This window comes from Taudactylus pleione, unplaced genomic scaffold, assembly GCF_031769625.1.
Source record: "Taudactylus pleione unplaced genomic scaffold, aTauple2 ptg000073l, whole genome shotgun sequence".
NCBI classification, from domain to species: Eukaryota; Metazoa; Chordata; class Amphibia; order Anura; family Myobatrachidae; genus Taudactylus; species Taudactylus pleione.
In genome coordinates this window covers 7158669-7182994 of record NW_028284475.1, presented here as the reverse complement: position 1 = coordinate 7182994, position 24326 = coordinate 7158669, and the positions used below count along the sequence as shown (strand labels likewise).

The 24326-nt window shown below is 44.2% G+C and overlaps 1 protein-coding gene across 1 annotated transcript; it reads right to left on the bottom strand.

The window, feature by feature from the left end:
* Positions 1–7239: 7239 nt before the first annotated feature.
* Positions 7240–23238, bottom strand: LOC148532603 (cathepsin K-like). The gene is made up of 7 exons (XM_088467732.1): positions 23113–23238; positions 19422–19544; positions 17003–17152; positions 15793–16011; positions 12209–12374; positions 7911–8016; positions 7240–7339 (listed from the first exon to the last, which is right to left on the bottom strand). The coding sequence occupies exons 1-7, from the start codon at positions 23236–23238 to the stop codon at positions 7240–7242; spliced, it is 990 nt and encodes a 329-aa protein (XP_088323858.1).
* Positions 23239–24326: the final 1088 nt, after the last annotated feature.

Genomic DNA, 24326 nt, shown 5'->3' with positions numbered 1-24326 from the left:
AAGTCCCATTGTACTCGTTTCAAAAGCCGACGGGAGCTGGTGTCCTAAGGCGAGCTCAGGGAGGACAGGAACCTACCGTGGGGCAGAAGGGCAAAAGCTCACTTGATCTTGATTTTTCAGTATGATTACAGACCTTGAAAGCGGGGCCCCACACTCCTTCTGACTTTTTGGGTTTTAAGCAGGAGGTGTCAGAAAAGTTACCTTTTGCTTCTGCAATGATTTCCATAAATTGAATAGTGTAAGTTTGATGCCTACCCAATGCCTTGTGTGGATGAACTTATTGAAAAGCTGGGAACGGCATGGTACTTAACCAGGCTAGACTTTACCAAAGAGTACCATTAAGTGTTGCTGACAGACAAGGCAAAAGAAAAGACAGATTTTTGTGCACTGGAGGGTTTGTTCCAATGTAAGATGTAGCCATTTGGGTTACATAGAGTACCGGCCACCTTTCAGAGAATGATGGATACAATTCTAAGGCTCCATAGATGGTATGCTGCTGCTTCTCTCGATGATGTAGTTATTTATAGTCCTTATTGGCACTCTCACTTACCCAGGGTAAAAATTGTGTCACAAAACCAAAACTTAGTCACTCTTACCCTGTCCTGCAGTGCTTTATCAAGGTGGGTCACTCTGTCTGTGTGCTGTAAATCCATTCACTTAGGTTCATGGGCACAGCCATGTTGTTTCTAAACAGGTGAGCACCAGTATCCAGTCTCTACCTGTCTCCTGCGCTCACATGGCCACCTCATCCTATCCCTGACAAGAGTGCCCTATTTAAGCCTGCACCTGACACTAGCACCTTCTCGGAACAATGTGGTTCTTTATCTTCCAGTGCAGCAAGCTGCAGCCTCTGAGTCTGCTTCATCCATTCTACAGCAACGCGTTGTATGCTACTTCCAGCCTGCACCTACCAGACTGTGTTCAAGCACGGGTCCCTGTTTGGTTCAGCTACTGTTACTCTCACCGGTCTGAGTCCCACTCCAGTTCAAGCCTGTGGTTCCACTCCAGCTGGCTGCTACTCTAACCGGTCCCATTCCAGTCCAAACCTGCGGTTCCACTTTGGCTGGCTACTATCACCAGCTCCACCCCGGCCCAAGTCTCTGGTTCCACTCTGGCTGCACTGCTGTTACCTCTTGTCCCAATCCGGTTCAAGTCTCTGGTTCCATTCGGCTACTCTGCTGTAAGCTCCGGTTCCATTCCGGTACCACGTCTGCAATCTCCGGTTCTTATCCGGTTCATCTATCGTCCAAGTCTGTGAGTTATTCAGTCCAGCCTTCTTATATTCTGAAGTCTCCTGGGCATTACAAAGACTTTCCTAGTGCTTCCAGTGCCAAGTCTTCTGCCACAGTGACCTCATCTACTAGTAATTCCCCTGAGTACATTTCTTCTGTTCATTGCAGGTTCAAGTGTACTTTATCCTCACTGTACTTCAGTTTACTTCTGTCCTACATTATATTACTTATACTCAACATTGCAGCTCCTGATCTACTTAACCATCGATACCTCTATAGATGGTGGTGGTTGCTCTGTGGGTCCTCTCCTAGAGTGTTGGGGTTCATGTTGAGTTTCTGCTACAGCGTTCATTTTGGTTGTTAGGGACTAGGCGTTGGACCTAGGCTCCTCCTTGAGGATTTAGGCTCCAGTGACCCAGCTCTGATAAGCACTCTGCAGCATCTGTTAGCAGGTTCCAGACGGCTTACCGATTACATGAATTACGCGCTGCTCTGTGCGTGTGAGTTCTCAAATACTGGTTCTGGACCCATATCCCTACATTCAGCGTAAGGGATTGTGTTCCACTCCATTGGTTCCAAGGGCAGACTGGGAGCTTTGCAGGTATCAAAAAAGATGTGAAGTATCTTGGCAGAGGCTTGATAAAGCCCCAACTTAATAAAATTTGAGACGATACAAATTTGGCCACAACCCTTGAATAAGAAGCTGGTGATATTTTTCTTAGGAATTGCAAGGTATTCTAGAAGGTTCATACCCAATTTTGCCACTATTGCTGTCCCGTTGACTGACCTTACCAAGGGCAAACAGTCAGTTATGGTTAAATGGAATCCTTAGGCAGAAAAGGCTTTTCAGGTGTCTATGGCAGCGTTGTGCTCCCAACCAGTCTTGATGGCACCTGACTTTACATGTGAATTTGTGGTGCAAATAGATGCATCGGATGTAAGGATAGGTACGCTTCTGGCTCAGAACAAAGAGGGTGAAGACCATCCTCTTTGTTTTTCTTTAATTTTCAACTAAAATATGCCATTATTGAAAAAGAAGCATTGGAAATTAAGTGGGCATTAGACACACTCAGATACTATCTTCTGGAGTTAAAATTCATGTTGATTACCACCAATCATGCTCTCTTGAAATTGAGAGCAATGGGAGAATAACAATATATTTTTTTTTAGTTGCATATTTTTAAATTCTCCATAGACCATAGGCTAGGAAGTCCACTGGTCAATGAAGATGGTTTGTCCTGCATTTTTTGTTTGGGAACCAAATGTGTTCCGCCCCACATGTTGAAATAGGAGGGGGATATGTGATAAAAGCACTGCAAAAGTTGTATATGGCAGCTATGTGCGTCCTAGATTCCTGGGGTCTGTCTGGTGGACAGAAGCTAATTGGCAACATTGAATGTCAGAGCACCTGTGAGAGGCTAATATTAGGAGTGTCAGTTGCTAGTCTCAGTCTCTCACTACCTGGGGAACAGGCAGCAGGCCTGCTGAGAAACACTGTGATTCCTGGCTGTAAGTACTCTGCTAATACTGTTGTTTTTGTGAGAGGGATGTTAGGTTCATCCACGTTAGTTCGAGCTGGACAGTTAGGCTTTTCTTTTATATTTTATTTATCTTAATGCTGCAAAATAAAACTAGCTGTGGATACTTGTACCAATACCTTTGACTGGTGTGCTACTAATTGGCTGCTGTGTGTGAAAGTGCACCCTTACCCCGATCTTGCACACACACATATATGTATATATATATATATATATATATATATATATATATATATATATATATAAAACAGTGTGTATAGCTTAGAAGAAAAGCCATAAGCAATTATTCTTTTTGCAAATTTTTGTGTCTGATGACCACACAGGGGACAGTCTCCGTGGCACCTCCCAAATGCGTTTCATCGTTAGACTGACAAAGTCCAATGATGAAACGCGTTTGAGGGGTGCCATGGAGATCCTGCCGTAGACGCACGCCATGCATTTGAAAATGTGAAAACTACTGAATGATACACATGAAGTGTCACCTGCTTTTTAATTGGAGAAATAATTGAAAGTTCAAACATTAATTACATGACTGGGAAATATTTATTGATATTACATAAACAGACATCCAGTTCCGGCCCACCTGCACCCACAAGATACCACACTTTTTATAATATATATTCTCTATCACATGAACCCATATAAACACTAGGGTTCTTTTTCTGTCAGATGTTAGTTAACCTACCAGTATGTGTTTAAGAGGATACTGGAGCCCCTGAAGGAAACCCACGCAAACATAGGAGGTACATACAAATTCCACACATAAAGGCCCTCATTCAGAGGCGCTCGCAAGAAGCGAGCGCTCTCTCTAAATGAGGGCGGCCGCTTCAAGTTTCAAATGCGGCCTCCTGGTCGCTAGCTAAACTGTGGGTTACCACCCACAGCTTTAGCGACTGACCAGGTTGATGGTCGCGATGGTCAAGACCATCGCGACCATCGGGGCTTGCGACGAGACCCTAATGTTGGGTCTCGGCAACCGCAAGCCCCAGGGAGCTTCCTGCTCTGATCAGGAAGCTCCCCACTGACATCACTACTGATGTCAGTGCGGCCGCCCACAAAACGGCAGGAACGCCTCCGTTTGTGTAGCCACCCCCCCGCCTACAAAATGGGGCGAGCTGTCCATCAACATCGACAGCCGCCCCTTTTGTAGTGAGCTCCGTAGCGAGAGAGTTTTCCTCTCGCTCCGGGGCTTGCGCACTCGCAGTGTGGCCGCTGCGCGTGCGCAGGGCCTTAACATCGACCCGGTTGCAAGCGCTCAGCGCTTGCGACCGGGTCTGAATGAGACCCAAAGTGCCTTGGTCAAGAATTGAAACCATGACCAGAGGGCTGTGAGGCAGTAATGCTAACCACTAAACCAACCATACTGAACATGAACCCCATGGTTGCTAAGAAAGAGCTAACCTTACTTGCACAATAATGTAAAAAGTAACAATTTATTTAAAGTAACTTATTGCTGCATATTTCAGTGATTAGGACTGAGGCTATTTATCATAGTAGTCATCTGATAAGCAGCTGTACAGCAAAGGCAAAACTTTCTTCTTTTGCTGAGGACTGTGGCAGAGAAAGTAAACACTGTCCTGTCCCGGCCGTGTTCCCGAGCGAGCATGTGCTGCACACACAAGTCTGGAAAGGGAGCTGAGGCATCTGAATGCATCCCTCCTCGCTCTCCCGATAGCTGTATCCATTGGGAAGAGCCTGCGAACCCAATCTGAAAATACATTATCTTTATGTTTTCGGAGTTTGGAAGAAATCGTCTGGAAACTGCTGGTTTTGCATTATTTAAGGGTCCGATAAGATTCCTATATAGGCTCCTGTATGAAATATTATAAAGTTATTTGAAACCTGTTTAAGGTGAAAACTATAATTTACGAACAGGTTTGCAGACTAATTTTTTTGGGAAATGTTTTCTTTGTACACACTTTTCTTTTTTAAATAAGTAATTTTAATCAATCTTAATCAGATGTTACATTCTCTCTCTCTCTCTGAGCCTGAATCAGACCTGGATGCAAGTAATGAATCAGTCGCATGTGCCCAATGCCTGCTCAGTGGTGCTCACAACGAAGGATTAGAGCCGCAGCTGGTGGGAGTCTCAATAGACAGCCCGTCGGCTGCAGCATTACCATAAATTTGCAGTAGGTGCTGCGAAAAAAGTCGCAGCTACTACTGCTTTGCATCCACCTCTAATCACCCCTCCCCCCCTCTCACTCCAAATCACATCAGGTCAGGTGATTGTGATAATAATTCACCAATGTGAATGTGTGAAAAGTCATTGTGCAATTTATTACTTTAATAATGAAAGGATGCATTTATTATCATCACAGCAGGTTTAGCAGAGTTGAGTGAAATTGGGAAGAGGTAACTTCCTCTTCAGTAAATACATTAATCCCATCCCAGGCAAATATCACATGCTGAAAGAACAAGTAGAACTAAAGCCCAAAAATAAAAAATGTATTGATAACTTGGATATATTCATACCCATGTGAGCCAGTGATGAAACTGGATTTTCCCACACAATTCCCTACCCCTTTTCTTCCTGGGAAAGGCGATGATGATGATGAATGTCCATTTGGATGATATTGAGCCTTTAGCACTGAAGGCGAAGAAAATTCCACCGCTTTAAAAAAAAATAAAATCTTTAAACGTGTCAGGAAAGTTGATTGAAAAAAAAAATCTGCTGGTGTTCACTGCTGCTGATCCAAGTCAGCGACTGTTTGTGGGACAGACTTCACAGAAATATGGTGAAATGTAGTGGCCAACTTCTATTCTGATATACAGAATTTTAACCCCTATTTCGCTGTCCACTGTCCCAAGGAAAGGGACATTTTTAGAGTATACCTAATAAATGATAAGTTTTTATTAAAAATTAAATAATTTTTGTGCACCTCCTTGAGAGACAAAACTTTCTGCTTCTTGCAATATTGGGCTAATATACAGAACTAAAAATGAATGTCATGCCAAGGGATCAGGGTATCGCTATTGCATCTCTGCCCCCCTTGGTCCAGCCTTTCCTAATCTGGGCATGTATGTAATCCTCCGCCATCCTTCCCATAACTTCTATGTATGTGCTGATCATATAGTCAGTGGAGGAGGAAGTGCACAGTGATCACCTTCAGTGATCATAAGGAGCATACTGGTGTCTGACAGAGGAGAACAGGGATTGTACCGTGAGAGATATTTATCCCCCTAGTGCCTCCTCTTCTCTTTCCTTCTACTGAAAAGCACAGGACTGAGGGTTTTGAAGAGGAACAAGATAGGTGATTGGTGAACTTAGTGTTTCATCCCCACCACCCCTATAACTCCCCACCTCATGACAGGAGCAGTCTTTCTTTTGTTATACCGGTTATATACTCGTATAGTATAGATCCTCCCGCTTTCATAGTGATCCCCAGCCAGGGCAGCAAGTTCTCTACAATATATGGTATTGTATAACAATACATATTAAGCTTAAAATTTTTTATTTTAACTATATTTATAAACAGGGAGTACCGATGTCATTGCTTCCAAACGGTGTGTTCTGATTCATTATGAAAGTTGTATACTATAAGGAATAATGCACCATCTAGAGTACGGTACAGGATGACTGACCTCTCGCTTTTATATAGTTACAGAACTCTATGGCGACTTGTAATACCACAACACAATTTGCAGAAAGGAGTGCTTTATGCCGTATACAGCTAGGTATGCACTGAGGGAGGGGGGGGTTTCAAATTGCCCAGAACACCCAACAACCTAACCTCAGACTCGCTGCGAGTCGTTGCTAAAGTGGGTTAATGATACACATTATTATTGACACTACAAGGAACTTTTTATCAGAGCCCATTGCTCTATCGGTTACTATACATAGTGCAAGATGTGAACTGGAATCTTCATTTGGAAATAATTTTGATCTATAAAAAGTATTCCACAAGGAAAGAAGGCAAGCAGTCCAATTGTATAGCCATTGTTGGGAACTAGATGCTGGAAGAGTGTGTCAGTGCACTCCACTTACCAAATAAGAAGCAGGGATTAACCCCATAACATGGATCTATGTGGTTGATTGTCTTCTATGTTGAAATAGCACAGATTGCACAGTAAATGTAGCCATGTGATAGAGCCATAACACGCAAAGCATAGTGGCGCAGTACTCTCTCTGTATCAGGACCCTGGTCTGTTGTTATGCAGTAGTGGGAGACGAGCATAGTCCTTTTATAATGATGTCCACTCTGAAGACAGTTTTACGTCTGAATGAGGTTCTCATTTATTTACAGAACAATCGTGATTGCCATAACTGTTTCAGGGGCAACATTTTAGACTCAGACGGAAATAAGTTAAGAAGACCAATTGTTACAGGTGAAAACAAGTTACAGTAACTTATATAAGTTATTACTGCAAATATCACACCAGTCCTTGTGTCGTGGAAACGAAGAGGGGCAGGACCGCATCACAGGAAACGCTGTAGGAAGGATGTTGCCCTAATGTGGGTCAGCTGTTTACATCACTGGGAAACTGGCAAGGTTGGCGATGCCACAGGCATTTTTCTTGTCCCTGGCCAGGAGGACGTAGCCTTTCCTGCCCCATTCCTGTCCCCAGCTGCAAAAAGGCAACAAAGGTGGTCTGTACAGCTTCAAATTGGCAGATATTTAAACAGTTTAAACATTATATAAACAGTTACAACATCAGGCAGATAAAGTGTAATTTGGTTGCATTTAAAGAACATCAGCTTGAAGCACTTTTCCTATAAAATTATCTCTACCTAACTAAGCAGTGTAGAACTGTTGCCCCATCGCCTCATTAGACCCAAGGGTCTGTAAGTAAAATCCCATTGTAACGTTACACATGGAGCTGACTGGACAAACCACGTGAACTTAGAACTGTGTATTAAGTGTCATGGGATAATCCATTTACTATGGAATCTCAATGACTGGAAGTTAATATTCTTTCATATATAAGAGCTTAGGGCAGAGGTTCCCAAACGCGGTCCTCAAGGCACCCCAACAGCTCATGTTTTAGAGAGATCCCTGGTTGAGCACAGGTGGTTAAACCAATTTGTCTGAGGTACTAATTAAGTCACCTGTGGTCAAGCATGGATATCCTTTATACCTGGACTGTTAGGACTGCGTTTGGGAACCTCTGGCTTAGGGATAAGAAAAGCACCATCTACCTGTTCTTGAGGATCCAATGCTTTGTCCCCTTTATATTTCCATAGCCGACAGCCAGGACAGCATGATTGATGCCTTCAGGGTCACAGTTTTTATCATAATAGACACCTGAAGAGAAAACACACACATGGTAGAAAGGATCTAATGGTCACATCAACCGATCATCCATAGTCACTGATAAGTTCCTCCCATATAGAAGCACGGTAGAGTGTAACTTTGCTGATTTGTGCAAAAAGTTGAATGAGTCTGCAATGTAACTGCTCTTTTTTGTGATATCACCAGCTTGTGTTTACAGTGAAGGGCTTGGGGTTGCAGGTCAACCTGTCAGTGTCTCCACCAGTGCAAACGTGTGCACAGCACCGTCTGCTGGGGTCTCATTGCCCTGCGGAGCGTGTCATCATCTCAAGATCTTTTATATATTTTTTTTGCACAGATGCCAAGCAGGAAGAAAGAAAAGGGTCACCCACTAGGATTTAAATGAGAAATAAAAGTGGTGAACAAGGGCGTGCTGCCTCTTATTTGCCATACTTGTGTCTTTATTATTGTTTGCTGTTATTATGTCACTTATTATGTTAGTTGTGAAATACCTCCACGGCTAGGGGTCTAATCCATTGTGACAAGACCAGAACTGACTTGGATGTAGGGCAGAGGTAAAAAACGTCATGACATAGAGAGGGTTTATCTTAAACCACCAAAGAACCCCAAAGATAAAATAAATATTAACCCTGAAGGTAAAACATTGCTCTGATGCACGGTTGACATGACGCCTGTTTGCAGCGCATATGTTGCGTATCGCACTGCGCATGGTCTGAAAATGGGCGCATTCAAGTGCGGTCTTACACACTGTGATCACACCTAGACTTATGACTTCAGAGACAGAACTTGGGGGGGGATGGGGGGGTTAAGGGGCGTTCTCACTTAGGTAAACTTCAGGAAGGGCGCTTCCTGCAAATACTGTTTACGGAGACCAGCACATCAGCAAATGTACACCTGTGTGGAGTTGTACGCTTTGCACATGTTAATAATGACTTGTAGCAAGCCAGGGCCGGATTCAGAGATTTACGGTACAGGCACAGCCGCTGCATCTTTGCACGCAGCAGCTGTGCTAACATGTGCAAAAGCTGCAGGAAGCATCTTAGGTAAAAAGACCCCCACTGCCGGCTTCTCTGATCTGGTGCTGCCAGGGCCAATGACGCTGCATCCAAGGACACTGGCTTCGGCACGCCCAGAAAACGGGGCTGGCATGCCCTGGTTTTTTTTAACACTCCCCGTCGTCGCCCCTGCCCCCCAAATGCCAGTAGCATGTCTATCATGCTGCAGTGTTTGGGCCACTGTGACCGACGTCACAGGACCAGATCTGCACATGTACAGGGCGGCTCCTGCATATGCGCAGATCAATAAACATTGGAGAGTTATATCAGGCCCTCAGTTGAGATGGGTATGTGCAAAAATAGGCACATTTCCATACACTTTTCTTTTGAGCACTGTTACATATTCCCTCACACAGTGTATCTGCCCACACATAGTCTACATGCCCATCCATAACCAATATTCTTTCACACAGCCAATATGTCCTCACTTAGTCAATGTGCTCTCATGGAGCCTAGGTGCCCTCACACAGCCTAGGTGCTCTAACCTAGATAATGTGCCCTCACACAGCCTAGGTGCCCTAACATAGACAATGTGCCCTCACACAGCCTAGGTGCTCTAACCTAGATAATGTGCCCTCACACAGCCTAGGTACTCTAACCTAGACAATGTGCCCTCACACAGCCTAGGTGCCCTAACATAGACAATGTGCCCTCACACAGCCTAGGTGCCCTAACATAGACAATGTGCCCTCACACAGCCTAGGTGCTCTAACCTAGATAATGTGCCCTCACACAGCCTAGGTGCCCTAACATAGACAATGTGCCCTCACACAGCCTAGGTGCCCTAACATAGACAATGTGCCCTCACACAGCCTAGGTGCCCTAACATAGCCAATGTGTCCTCACACAGCCTAGGTGCCCTAACATAGACAATGTGCCCTAACATAGACAATGTGCCCTCACACAGCCTAGGTGCCCTAACATAGACAATGTGCCGTCACATAGCCAATGTACTCTCACACAGCCAATATTTTCTCACTTAGCCAATGTGTTCTCATGGAGCCTAGGTGCCCTAACATAGACAATGTGCCCACACACAGCCTAGTTGCCCTCTCATAGACCATATGCCTACACATATTAGTCCTAACTGCATGCATTGTATGAGAAGTGTGGTGAGCTCCGTTAGTGTCAGGAAAGCAGGAGATATCTGAGGCGTCATAAAGTTTTTATACTTAAATTACTGGTAATCCTGCAGAAGCTGCTTTGGTAAATAGGCCCCTAAAAACATAATTTATTTGCCTGCTCTACACCCACTTCCTAACTACAACCAATCCCCTGTAACCTAGGGGTTTATAAGGCTGAAAAACAAAATTACCAGTGCCTGATTATGGAGTTTAGCTGTACCTGTAACATGGCTTGTTGTTTAACTTCCTGAACTTTGACCCTTGGCTTTGCCTAACTTCCACTCTGGCTCTGATTCCCCTGGCTTTCTTCCTGTCCATGCGCTGGGGTCCTCCCATGGTTGCCAGCAACAGATTCCTGCCTATCTGTGTACAGAAGTTTTGGCTGTATCTCTGATTCTGGCTCCGTTACCAGATATTAGGATCCATCTCTTTATTTACATAGTATCACTCTCTGAGGTGTGGTACTATATGTGACAGAAGTATGTGTGTGGTTTTTTTTTCTCCTGTTCATTTTTCATAGTTCATTTATTTATTTTTAACTAAAATATGGAACTGAGAGCCGACGTGGTGGTTCTTTTGTTCCATTGTGAATGTGCATAATTACCAGGCCTGGCCCAGAGAAGTAGGTGATTAACCCTTAACACTTCAGGCCTGTATCGCTGGAACTGCTGAATAACCGCCCTGATGTTTAGTGTAATAATAAATAGGCTCCTCAGAATTAATGTTTCATTGCTCTTTCTTCATAATGATTGTGTATGTAAACATCTCGTTATGCTATAATCTACATAAAAAAAGCAACAAAGTTTTTTATTTAAAAAAAACAAAACACTAGAACATCAAGCACCTGTTTCATTTGGATGGGTACGGACTGTCGGCGGTCAGAATCCTGACTCCGGCATCCCAACAGGGTTAGGATACCGACATACGTCAGTCGGTATCCTAACCTTCCCCCTCTCCTTACCCCTAACCCTCCCTGCCCACTGCCTAAACCTAACATCCCTCCCTAGTGCCTAGCCCCTAACCCTCCCCCCGCAGCCTAAACGTAACTCTCCCCCTAGTGCCTAGCCCCTAACCCTCCCCCCGCAGCCTAAACGTAAACCTCCCCCTAGTGCCTAGCCCCTAACCCTCCCCCCGCAGCCTAAACGTAACCCTCCCCCCGCAGCCTAAACGTAGTGTCTAGCCCCTAACCCTCCCCCCAGCCCCAATACTTACCTACGAGATACCGGCGCCAGTATTCTGTCTAGTGTCGAGATTCCGACAGCATTCTGACCGCCGGGATATTGACCGCATCCCGTTTCATGTATGTTATTAAAAAATATAGGGAGGATTCCTCCACGACAAACTGAAATCCATTCTGGAGTGCAGGGGTGTATTAACGCCAGTGCAGGGGTCCATGTGTAGCGTTTCCCCTCCTTTGTGTAGCATCACTCTGTACCTTCTTCACCCAACGCTATCTTCCTAATGATATTTAGGGAGATGACGCATGTGCAGAACCTATTAAAGGCTATGGTACTGTGCCAGAGTCCTGGCTTTCACTGCCATCCTCCTAAAGACATCGCTGGGAAAGATGGCGCTGCTGCTGTACACTTAATAGGGGGGGGGGGGGGGGAGCCGCTTGCCGTAACATGGGTGACCCTGTTGTGCGGGGCCCATGTGCACTGCACACCCTGCACCCATTATAAGTACGCCTCTGATGGCTTGGTGACCCCTTACTGTCAGAGGGACATCTGTTTATGGTCTCTCCTGACACCGAATAGGAGACTTCATTTATGCTAATATAATAGGAACCATGTGTCTGTTTGTTCCAAGTTGGTGTTTATACTACAAACCCAATTTTCATGAAAGTCATCATTGTGCACTGGAGACTCCTAGAAATAACCGGCACTTTGATTCATCTTGATCCGTCACGTTACAGCTGAGCAATAGCAAAATACAAAATGTGTTGACATCATTAATGCAAGTGATAGGTGTGGGCACCACGCGCGTGGCTGGTAAGAGAGACAAAGGACGGGAGACTTTCCTCACCTTTACTGTAGAAGTGGAAGGAGGCAAGACTGGCATCAATGCTGACGGACACGGGACCAACCTGGGCCACCGCTCTCTTCAGCGCCTTCTCATCTCCTCTGGGTATCTCTTTGAAGCCCTTGCAGCCGGCAGCTCTTCCGGATGAGTTATAGAGACAGCCCTCGTCCTGATAACATTAACATCAAAACACAGACATCTTCACCTGGCCTGAAACAACTCTACAAATGCAGGAGAGGAGAAGTCTGGCATGCTGACAGAGAATGCCTGCCTGCTCTGGATTAGATAAGTGCCAGGACCGTCCAGTTAGTAACTTGTTTTATTTAACGTGTCAGTGACTCCGTCACCTGTCTGTTTCCTGCACGATTCCGCATAAACAGTGTATAGAACTTCATAAATATCGATCCTCTATCGGAGGAACTACTGTACTAGATGGGAAGGATAACAACTATTCAAAAACCCTATTAACCAGGGATGGACTGAGGCATTCATTTGGCCCCTGCATTTCAGGGTGTGGCCAAGTCTTGCTGGGGGTGTGGCCACAATTCATGGTCTAAGTATGCTGGCCAAATATTATTTTATGATGTGGGTGCCATTTATAGTGGTATTAAATAAGAAGATAATTATTGATTGTCTTTTGTCGGGATCAGTAGGATTTACTAAGTATAAACTAACCTATTCTACCCCCTAACCCTTCCTTAGGGGTGCCTAACCCTAACCTCCCCCTCAAGTGCCTAACCCTAATCCCCCCTCTAAGTGCCTAAACCTAACCCCCCCTTCCCCGCCGCCTAAACCTAAGTCCCTCGGGGGGGTGCCTAACCCTAACCTCCCCCCGGGGGTGCCTAACCCCCCCTTCTCCTAGCCTGACCCTAACCTCCTGGGGGGTGCCTAACCCTAAGTCCCCCCCGGGAGCCGTAAACCGCACCCTCCCCCCTGCGGCTGTCCGCACCCAGCATCCCTTCATCGGGATGCCAGGTGCCGGTCTCCCGGCGTAGGTAAAATGATAGGCGTCAAGATTTCGATGTCTGTCATTTAACCCTTTCCGGGATTTAACAGTCGGGAAGCCGGCGGTCGGCATTGCGTCCGCCAGCTTCCCGACTGTTTTCCCTTTTGTCCTCTTATTCAAAACCTAACGATATCACTAGTTATAAATGTATTGAGCCTCCTCATCTCCTGGTTGACCAGATAGTTTTCCTGCCTTGCACAGCAAGCAGCTGTTATTTTCAATGATGTTTTTGCACGCTAGGGTGTAAATGTAATAGCCTGCGAATTGCAGGTATCGGTGACTTCCCAGCAAGTCTGGACGGTGTTTTAAAGTAGCAATAATTTAAAAGGCAAAGCAAACCTAGTTTAGCCCTTTAAATAATTGCCCCTTTAAAACATCAGCCAGACTCACAGGAAAGTCGCCAATACCTGCAATTCACACTATTACATTTACCCCTAGGAATGACCATTGGAAACTGATGGAAATGCTTTTGCCATTTAATGCCAGGATTGCGATGGTTGCCAACATAAACTACTTCTTGATGTGTGTTCTGATATGTGGTGCTGAAAGGGCGAAGCACTGGCCAATCTGCAGTGTTTCGTGGTGAATACACAAACTAACTCTGCCATCCATATTGCATGCTGCCTAGCTTTTCTCTTTCTGCCATTTGACTCCTACCGGTAGATTTACTAAAGCTTCTAAAAGAGACAAGTGTTGGCCCATGGCAACCAATCAGCTTGTAGTTATCATTTCTCTAATGCATTCTAGGAAATAATAGACACATTCTGATTGGATGCTACGGGTAACACCACCACTTGTCTGTTTTAGAAGGTTTAATAAATCTACCCCCTGTTTCTCATTGTGTGCTGACACACATAATAAACACTATTATCTGACATTTCTTGTTGTGTTATTCCTAGCACAAGTCATTCTCCACAGATGCCTCTCTGAATAGTTGCATTGAACTTGTGGAAACTGATATAGCATTTGACCCTCCTTTAATAGAACAGTGCCCCCCTAATCAATAAGAAGATCAAATAAATCATGCGAAAATATTAAGTATAGGAAGATTAAAGGAAAACTCAGCTTTGCCCAAAAGTACGTAAGTAGGTAATCAGTTTTGTGTTTCACACAAACTAACGGGATGTAGTCAGCATGTCCACATTCAACATGTTGACAATGACAAAATGTTGACATGTTCAAAATGTCAATACGTGAAATTACAGTTAGGCTAAGACTTATGGTTAGGCTGCACCTTGGGTTAGGGAGAGGCTGTGGTTAGGGTTAGACTGCAATTAGGGTTAGGGATAGGCTACAATTAGGGATAGGCTGCAGTTAAGTGTAGGCTGCAGTTTGGGTCAGGCTACAGTTAGGGTTAGGCATTTGCTACAGTTGGGGTTAGGCTAAATTTAGGCTTAAGGCCCATACACACCTAAAGATATATCTGTCCAATCTGTCTGGTGGGAAGGAAAATCTGGTTCATTTTCCAGTGTTTGGGAGCAAATTTCTATTGTTTTTTGCTGCCATACATTACCAGATTTTTCTTCCCACCAGACAGATTGGACAGATATATCTTTAGATGTGTATGGGCCATTAGGCTTAAGATGCAATTAGGGTTAGGCTGCAATTAGGGTTAGGGATAGGCTGCAGTTGGGGTTAGGCTATAATTAGTGTTAAACTGCAATTAGGGTCAGGCTACAGTTAGGGATAGGCTGCAATTAGGGTTAAGCATATGCTACAGTTGGGGTTAGTCTAAAATTAGGTTTAGGGTTAAGATGCAATTAGGGTTATGGATAGCCTGCAGTTTGGATTATGCTGCAATTAGGGTTAGGAATAGGCTGCAGTTGGGGTTAGGTTATAATTAATGTTACACTGCAATTAGGGTTGGGTCAGGCTACAGTTAGGGATAGGCTGCAGTTAGGATTAGGCATATGCTACAGTTAGGGTTAGGCTAAAATTAGGTTTAGCGTTAAAATGCAATTAGGGTTAAAATGCAATTAGGGTTAGGGATATGCTGCAGTTGGGGTTAGGCTGCAGATAGGGTTATGGATAGGCTGCAATTAGGGTTAGGGATATGCTGCAGTTGGGGTTAGGCTGCAGATAGGGTTATGGATAGGCTGCAATTAGGGTTAGGGATATGTTGCAGTTGGGGTTAGGCTGCAATTAGGGTTAAGCTGCAGTTAGGGATAGGTTGCAGCTAGGGTTAGGGACAGCATACAATTAGGGTTAGTCTGCAGTTAGAGACAGGCAGCAAATAGGGTTAATAATGTTGACATATTGAACAGGCTGACATTTTGTCAGTGTTGACATTGTGAATGTTGACATGTTAAATGTCAATATTCCTAACATGTTGACATTCTGAACGTCTACATTAGGAGCATGTTGACATAATGAATGTAGACATTACATCCCGAACCCAAATTGGCACTGCATCCTATGCAAACTCAAATACAACAGGACAAACATTACAAAACACTGGGTGGGAGAATATAATTAGATTTGACTCGGAGTATACACACCATGAACAAGTTGATTACTCCATATATTCCTCTATACATTGGCTAATGTGCAGTCTCAGTAGACCACACCTGCTGAAGCTCACCTGTCCAATATATGGATAAAATGCATCTGAGTCTATGCCGTTATTATCCCTCACGTAGCCAAATGCGTTGGTCATGTATCCTCCCTGGCATCCGTAGTTGTCCAGATCACAGTCCACCAGGTTTTGTGGACTCAGGGAGATCAGGGTTCCCATCTTCTTCATGAGCTGACCCTCCAGGGCACCTACTGAACTAAAAGCCCAACATGATCCACAGGTGCCCTGATAGGATGAGAGTGCTTGTTTTAAAACTATTACTGAAATAAATATTGTGGAATATATACGTTTGTGACATAAACATTAAGGGCTTGATTTTGAGTTGGACAAAAGACTAAATGCAGACGGATCCTGCAGATATCTGCACAAAGCAATTGGAGACTGAGCATGCACCACAGGGGCAGGCAAACACAGGATTTCAAGGGTGTGGCGGTATATATATATATATATATATATATATATATATATTATGCAAACAGAAACAGAAGATGTTCTTCCACTAAAGATACAATAAATTGCTATTAGGTCCTTACCTGGTCGGTGGGATCTTAGCAACACTCGCTCTGAACCGGCCGCTTACAGTCCTTGGCCAGGTGTGTGTGGGCGCATGCGTGTCCTCAATCCTTCATGAAATGTTTCCTCAGTTGGCACTATACACTTTTTTTGTTAGGCCTGGCATATCTGAGATGCCCGGTGTACAGTAGATTCTGTTTTCTGATGTGGAAGCTGATGATTATCTAAATATACTATGGTTGAGATTTGCTTTGTTGTTTGATCAATGGGCTTTGCTATCTGCTTTGAACCTTTGTCTGTTTATTGACTTCTTCCCCCGCCTGCTGACCAAGTTCTCTATTGGCTGATAGGTTCACCCAACTTTCCTGACTACTCTTAACCCTTGCTTTGTACATTCTGGCACAGTTGCATATATAGGGCCTTGGTGGAAACGCGTGCTGGTGAACGTGTCAAGTTAAAAAAGAAAGGGGTTCGCTAAAGTCTATTAAACTGGTCATTGTTGCTGACCTATGCTCAATTGAGTCTAATTATACATAGAGACAGCTCTAGGGCCTTATAGAGTAACAAAGGACCATTAGCCTCATGATCACTGGACAAGTATTTGGGCTGGCTCTAATGTATTTAGTTTACCTGCACAGATCTGCTATGCTCTGTTCCTTCCTGTAGAATCTGATTGGATGCATTGGTGCTCAGTTTCATTTACCTGATTTTGGACTGGGGTGACATAACCCTTCTTCCTGTAGTCAATATACTTTGGGATTCGGGCCGTCCAATCAGGCTGGTAAGTGTTGTTAGGCAGGTGATTGGATGGCACCTTTAATCCAGTCATCGTGTGAACAATTTCCTCACTGGTCTGTCATTGGAACAAAATAACATATAGGCCATGTGAAAATTGGCAATACAGTACTGAATGTGCCTATGTGCATTTAAAGAAATAAAAAAATCTTATATATTGTAAGTCTTGTGTAAAACGTATGAAGGAATGTGTATTTTTTTTTTTTTTCATTTGATGAGGTGTAGACAAGAGTATAATTATGAATGTTTAAGAATATGATTCTTAGAGTATCTGAGTAAGAAGTGAAAGTTAATTCAGTTACAGGACCAAGGTGGCTATTTACTAACAATACTACAGGGTTGTAGTCTCTATTTGTCAGTCTGTATCATCAGTCATAGAAAATATATTTAGTACCTATTTATCAATATCTGATAGTCGGGACAACTCTTTAGAAGACGGCTCTACTAGGTGAAGATATATCATGCTGTATGATGTGGATCGCATTTATCTCCACTGCAACAAATGAATGTGTGATGGCCTTCGAGAAGATCAGAAGATCCAGATCTGCCCGGGCTTCACTAATAGTGAACATGGCGTTCTTATTTCAAGGCGTTAACGTATTTAAAGGCCGAGTTGCATGGCAGATACTTAAGTACCGGAGCAATTTATTATTGATAAGCAGCTGCCCTGTAATCAGTAACACTACTTCAGAAGTACTACAGAAGTAACCGTTTTAATTTCCCCTCCTGAGAGGTTTAACCTGACCTGTGTGACCCATAGGAAGGAGCAGGGTGTCAGGAATCAGCACCATCTGAAGGTGGCGTTGATTATTGGAAGGATACTGTGAATAAAAGGCGACCCTATTGGGCCGCTAATAGTCAATGGGCTTGTTACATTAACATACGTAAACTAGCATTTCTGCATGTGTGAAGGGCCCATTGCGGGTGACGATGAATAGGCCCCTTAAAAACATTTGGGTACTTTCTCACTTAATTTTGTATCTCATCAGACTTTACTGTATCACACATGCCCCATAAATACTCCTCAGACCCCATGTGCCACTTGTATGCTATCAGGTCCCTCTAGATGCCCCTTATATGTCATTAAATTCCCCTAGATGCCCCTGACATGCCATCAGTCCCCTGCAGATGCCAAGTGCTCTCTCTCACCCATGGCACTGAAATCAGTAGTTACAGCTCTGACAGTGACTGACCATATCTCTTAAAGCAAAAGCTGGAAAATAGAACAAAACTACCTAATGAAATATAAGCAATAAACACATTTTACATTGGACTTTTGAAAGAACCATTATCCCCCCTCCCTTTTTCATATATAAACCATGAAGATTACATTGTTCACTGTTATTCAGATATTCCTTCTCTGTGAAACAGTAAACTATTTCCTCCCTAATGCCTTATAAAGCTGAATCTTCTCCCACATCATTAGGACAGTGTCCGTATAGAGTCTGATACAGGTCAAAAAGCCGACAGCGCCGTTATTTAAGCCACTGTGACACCACTGGCTCTGTATCCCTGTATAAATCAACCAATCTGCACAGTAAACTTCTGCAAAACAAGTCTGTCAGGATGACAGTCACTCTGTGTCTGCTCTGTTAAACCCTCCCTCTCAGCACGGCATCCTATTGCAGGGGAGTGAAAGAATACATGGTGGACTTAGCTAGTTGCATATAAATGCTTCATATATATTATCAAATAGTGATTTGAAAACATGCCAGGGATAAATATTTAATCACTTAAGGCCCACATACACGGTGCGATATGCACCTTGCCACGCGACGGGGGATCCGACGGACGACATGTCGGGCGGTCGCCACACATGGTGCGATTGGGTGGCCGACCGCCCGATATGCCAGCACCCCCCACCCCCACCTGCATAGCGCTGCATGGGTGTGTACATCGCATCCCCAGATCAAATGAACCTGCAGAAAGATCTGGAGGTGCCATGTACAACCCCACGTGAGCGCACTCTGTCCGATATCATGCCCATACACGGAACGATATAGCAGCGAAATCGTACCAATCTGTCAGATCAGCTGCTTTATCGCACCGCGTATGGAGGCCTTTACACTATCCCTAAAAATGAATGACAGTTGGCAACAAATTGTATTTACAGTATAAACCATATAGTTTTAATTCTGATGATCGTAAAGGGTGAATAAAACTTCACAAGAAATGTATCTTCTTGGCGAGTGAAATTGAGGAACCGTGTACATTTTCGCACTGACATCTTATATCTTTGTTTCAACAAAGTAAGAACACGAGTCATTCTGCAGTCCTTAGTGATACAAGGGGATTACATGAAGCACATATGGTATCTATTAACTTACCATGTCTCCCAGATGGTTCATAGCCAGATCATACGTATGTTTCCCCTCAGCGTACTCTGTGTTGTGGTTGAGGATCATCTTCAGATTTTTTTTCCAGATCTGATTTCTTTTGACCTCATCTAACTGAGGAGAGGAATTAACCGAAAGCAAAGTTAACCCCAGGGGAGGGTGAATGCAGTGCAGGGCTCAGCGACATATCAAAACCTACATTCAGGGTGAGATTAACAACAGGGCGAATGGGACTACAGCTCCAGGCCTCCACGTAAATATAGGCCCATCATCATGACAACAAAAGTATCATAAGTATTAAAATTGTATTTCCAATTTGCTCACAAAATTATTATATTTCTCTACTTCTACATATTCAAGGAGATATTGGGGCTGATAGTGTAAGGGGTGTACTCGCCCACCCAGCACTGACCACGCCTGCCCAGCACTGGCTCCATCCACCCAGCACTGACCACGCCTGCCCAGCACTGGCTCCATCCAACCAGCACTGGTCACGCCTCCGCTTCTCACACTAGACAATTGATCATTTTATCCCCAGGTCCATGGGGCAATTAATCTAGCCCTGCCTACAGTGACCCCAGGGTCTCATTCAACATACACCCACAAAGTCCTTTAATAATCATTCTGGACCACTTTTGAAATATATTTTATTATTATATACATACATCAATATACACAAAAAGCCCCTCAACAGTATTGTATTAATATACACAGCAGACACCTTACTCTGAAGCCCCTCAGTCCAAGTATCAAACAGCCAAAAAATAGTTTAGATTCTTGAAAATAAAAATTATATCCAAATTTAATCAGAAATCAATATGTAAAATTTGACCTCCTACAGAAAAAACAGCTGCTGCAGGGTCTAATCCCAACAGATGGTTATATTTAAAAAGAAGACCAGTACTAAGATGTGGTATCAATAGTAATATGAATTTTAATACAATTAAAGTCATATATAAGAACAGTGTGAGTTATGGTGCATACACACTATATCGTTTATCGATAGATCATTTATTATGTCCATTTTTTAGCCCCTTCCAACCCCCAAACGACGGACGATGCGCGGGCACAGATGGTCGATAACAATAACGACCGTCACCCGTGCATGCAGTCCAACCTGGTCGATCTCGACCAGGTTACTATAGGGAACCGCGATCGTGGGTCGTTTAGTCGTTTGGGGGATGGTGCTGTGCTGGATGTCCGATAACGTTCATCCAGCACATGCAGGACGATCAGACAACGATATCTTTATCGTTGTCTGATGTGACCGTGTGTATGCACCATTACATTAAAACCAAATCATATATAATAACATTAACATGAAATAGTATAATGCTACAATTTTGAGTAGTTAATGATGATGTATGGGTTAATCATGCTGGGGTTTGAGTTGATTGGGGGAAGTGAGTTAATTTTAACTATTTGGAGGTGGATTGGGGATTGAGGAGAGGTGCAATAGATTGAAGAAGGGTTTAAATTGAGAAATTTGGTGTTGGCAGAAGGAAGGAGTTGGTGAATTGAGGGAGAGATGTTTTGGTGGAGGAGAAAATTGGTTTTGGATGATTGGGAGAGAGATGGTGTTGGTGGAGGGAGACAGTTGGTGTTAGTGGATTAGGAGAGAGATATTGGCATAATGACTAAGATGCAGCTTTGAAAGGTTCTGGACGTGGGATTTAAAAGGGCAATAATATAGAATGCAAAACAAGAAGTCTTTTGCATTTAAAATTATTCACCTTGGATGGTGTTGGTGGAGCAATGGTGTTAGTGGATTGTGAGAGAGATGGTGTTGGTGGAGGGATGTAAGTGGTGGATTGGGAGAGAGATGGTGTTGGTGGATTGAGAAAGAGAGATTGTGTTGGTGGAGGGATGGAGTTGGTGGATTGGGAGAGACATGGAGTTGGTGGAGGGATGGAGTTGATGGATTGGGAGAGAGATTGTGTTGGTGGAGGGATGGAGTTGGTGAATTGGGAGAGAGATGGAGTTGGTGGATTGGGAGAGAGATGGTATTGGTGGAGGGATGGAGTTGGTGGATTGGGAGATAGATGGTGTTGGTGGAGGGATGGAGTTGGTGGATTGGGAGAGAGATGGTATTGGTGGAGGGATGGAGTTGGTGGATTGGGAGATAGATGGTGTTGGTGGAGGGATGGAGTTTGTGGATTGTGAGAGAGATGGTGTTGGTGGAGGGGTGGAGTTGGTGGATTGGGAGAGAGATGGTGTTGGTGGAGGGATGGAGTTGGTGGATTGGGAGAGAGATTGTGTTGGTGGAGGGATGATGGAGTTGATGGATTGGGAGAGAGATGGTGTTGGTGGAGGGATGGAGTTGGTGGATTGGGAGAGATATGGTGTTGGTGGATTGGGAGAGAGATGGTATTGGTGGAGGGATGGAGTTGGTGGATTGGGAGAGAGATGGTGTTGGAGGGATGGAGTTGGTGGATTGGGAGAGAGATGGTGTTGGTGGATTGGGAGAGAGATGGTGTTGGTGGAGGGATGGAGTTGGTGGATTGGGAGAGAGATGGTGTTGGTGGAGAGACGGAGTTGGTGGGTTGGGAGAGAGATGGTGTTGGTGGAGGGATGGAGTTGGTGGATTGGGAGAGAGATGGTGTTGGTGGAGGGATGGAGTTGGTGGATTGGGAGAGAGATGGTGTTGGTGGAGGGATGGAGTTGGTGGATTGGGAGAGAGATTGTGTTGGTGGAGGGATGGTGTTGGTGGATTGGGAGAGAGATGGTGTTGGTGGAGAGATGGTGTTGGTGGATTGGGGGAGAGATTGTGTTGGTGGATTGGGAGAGAGATGGTGTTGGTGGATTGGGAGAGAGATGGTGTTTGTGGAGGGATGGAGTTGGTGGATTGGGAGAGAGATGGTGTTGGTGGATTGGGAGAGAGATGGTGTTGGTGGAGGGATGGAGTTGGTGGATTGGGAGAGAGATGGAGTTGGTGGATTGGGAGAGAGATGGTGTTGGTGGAGGGATGGGGTTGGTGGATTGGGATAGAGATTGTGTTGGTGGAGGGATGGAGTTGGTGGATTGGGAGAGAGTTGGTGGAGAGATGGAGTTGGTGGAGGGATAGAGTTGATGGATTGGGAGAGAGATGGTGTTGGTGGAGGGATAGAGTTGATGGATTGGGAGAGAGATTGTGTTGGTGGAGGAATGGAATTGGTGGATTTGAAGAGAGATGGTGTTGGTGAAGGGATGGAGTTGGTGGATTGGGAGAAAGATGGTGTTGGTGGAGGAATATAGCTGGTGTTGGTAGATCGGAAGAGAAGTAGTATTGAGGGAGAGAGAAGGAAAAGTGGATCCAATAGAAGAGAGTGAGAGGAAAAGGAGCCCATGGAGATGAGGATGAAACATAGAGGCGCCAATAGAATGGGAGGATGGGCATGTGAAGAGGAAGGAGTGGCAGAGGAAAGGGATGGCAAGGCAAAGAAGCAAAGTGCATTGGAATTCCCCAAACTAACTTTGTTACTTGCTTTTATATACTCCATTGAGTATGATTCAAGGAACTTTGAGCTCCTTTAGGGACAATGACAACTGCCAGTAATATCTTTCTAATCTATTCAGACAAGAAAAAGGGACTATTTAATGTTCAAGTTCAGTAATAGATGGAGGAGACAATGGGACAATATTTACACTATTTATCAGGCCTGAAAGACCTGCAGTATCACATAACAGTGAGGGAAATGCTTACTTTACTATTATACTGCTTGCCATGCGTCTTCTTCCACAGTGTCCATTCAGAATCCAGCATGTCATCCTGGTACAGGGTGGTCCTCACCAATGGAAGCAGAGCAGTCAGGAGGCAAAGCCGCAACATTGTACTGGAGATAAACCATATATCATAGCATAAAGAGTTACAGTACGCATGGAATATATGGTATAATGCACTCCCTAGTGTAAGTATAGGATTATAAGAAGTCACAGAGGAGTCCTGTGACTATATAAAAGTACAAAAGCTTTACCGATATAAGGAAGATATTTCACAGTTTAACAGCAGATCCCTAAACAGTAGCGCCATGGGTGGGAACCAAACTATACTATATAGAAGATACAGACCTGACAAGAATAACATTTGCTGATGAGTAACTCACACTTTGAAATATCTATAGCTCTTTCTTGCTAGATGACTTCTATCCAGGTTTGTATTGCTGACCTGTATGTGGCCTCGATCCAACCTTTTATATTGTCCTGTATGGGGAAGTTTTAATGGAAAACTTTTATACATGAGATCTCGAGATTACTGACTCACGATAGGAATGAGAAGCTGTCTCTTCCATTAGTGCTAATATTATTATTAACTTCATTATCACTCTATTTATGGGAAAATATATAGAATTGTATTTCCTTTCTCATTTTTAAATATTGAGGGTTTTTCTTGTGGGGGGGGGGAGCCCCCAAAATCCCCCGCTTTAGTGGGTTTAGTGGCTTCATGCCTATCATGGAACTACAAACATAGCTACTCACATTGACATGCCTTCTTTCCTCTGCCGTTTTCTTTTATCTGTAGGTTTTGCTTCATGCAGAGCTTCCAAATTATGAAATGGCCAAATAGAGACGTAAGATTTGTTATAAAAATACATTTTTGTATAATGTGTAGGGGGAGATTACAGGTGACTGGAATCCATACTTACCATAGCTATGACAGGGTCACAACGGGTGGTTGTGGGGGGAGGGGGGCAGCATGTGCCCTAGGTGCCCGGTTTTGAGGGGGAAACAGGCAGTTGGAAACAAAAAGTAGGTAACCCGTGATGGGTCGAAAGCATGTTGTGGTGGGGATAGGCTTCAGAGAGTAGGCCAGGGCCGGATTGCAGGTTACAGGTGGCGAGTACCCGCCAGGTCCCCATCTTTCAGGAGGGTCCCTGGCCAGAGCTCCCCCATCCCATCTTTAGCTGATGTCCAGTCCGG

Bases quoted from the DNA above. Each gene is read 5' to 3' on its own strand.
- LOC148532603 (XM_088467732.1), bottom strand. From the start codon at position 23,238: ATGTTGCGGCTTTGCCTCCTGACTGCTCTGCTTCCATTGGTGAGGACC. The intron at 19,545-23,112 runs GTAAGCATTTCC...TCCTCTCCTCAG, and splicing joins GCAAGCAGTATAATAGTAAA to TTAGATGAGGTCAAAAGAAA. The intron at 7,340-7,910 runs GTAGATGGTGCT...GCCTTTTTGCAG, and splicing joins CATTGGATCCTCAAGAACAG to CTGGGGACAGGAATGGGGCA.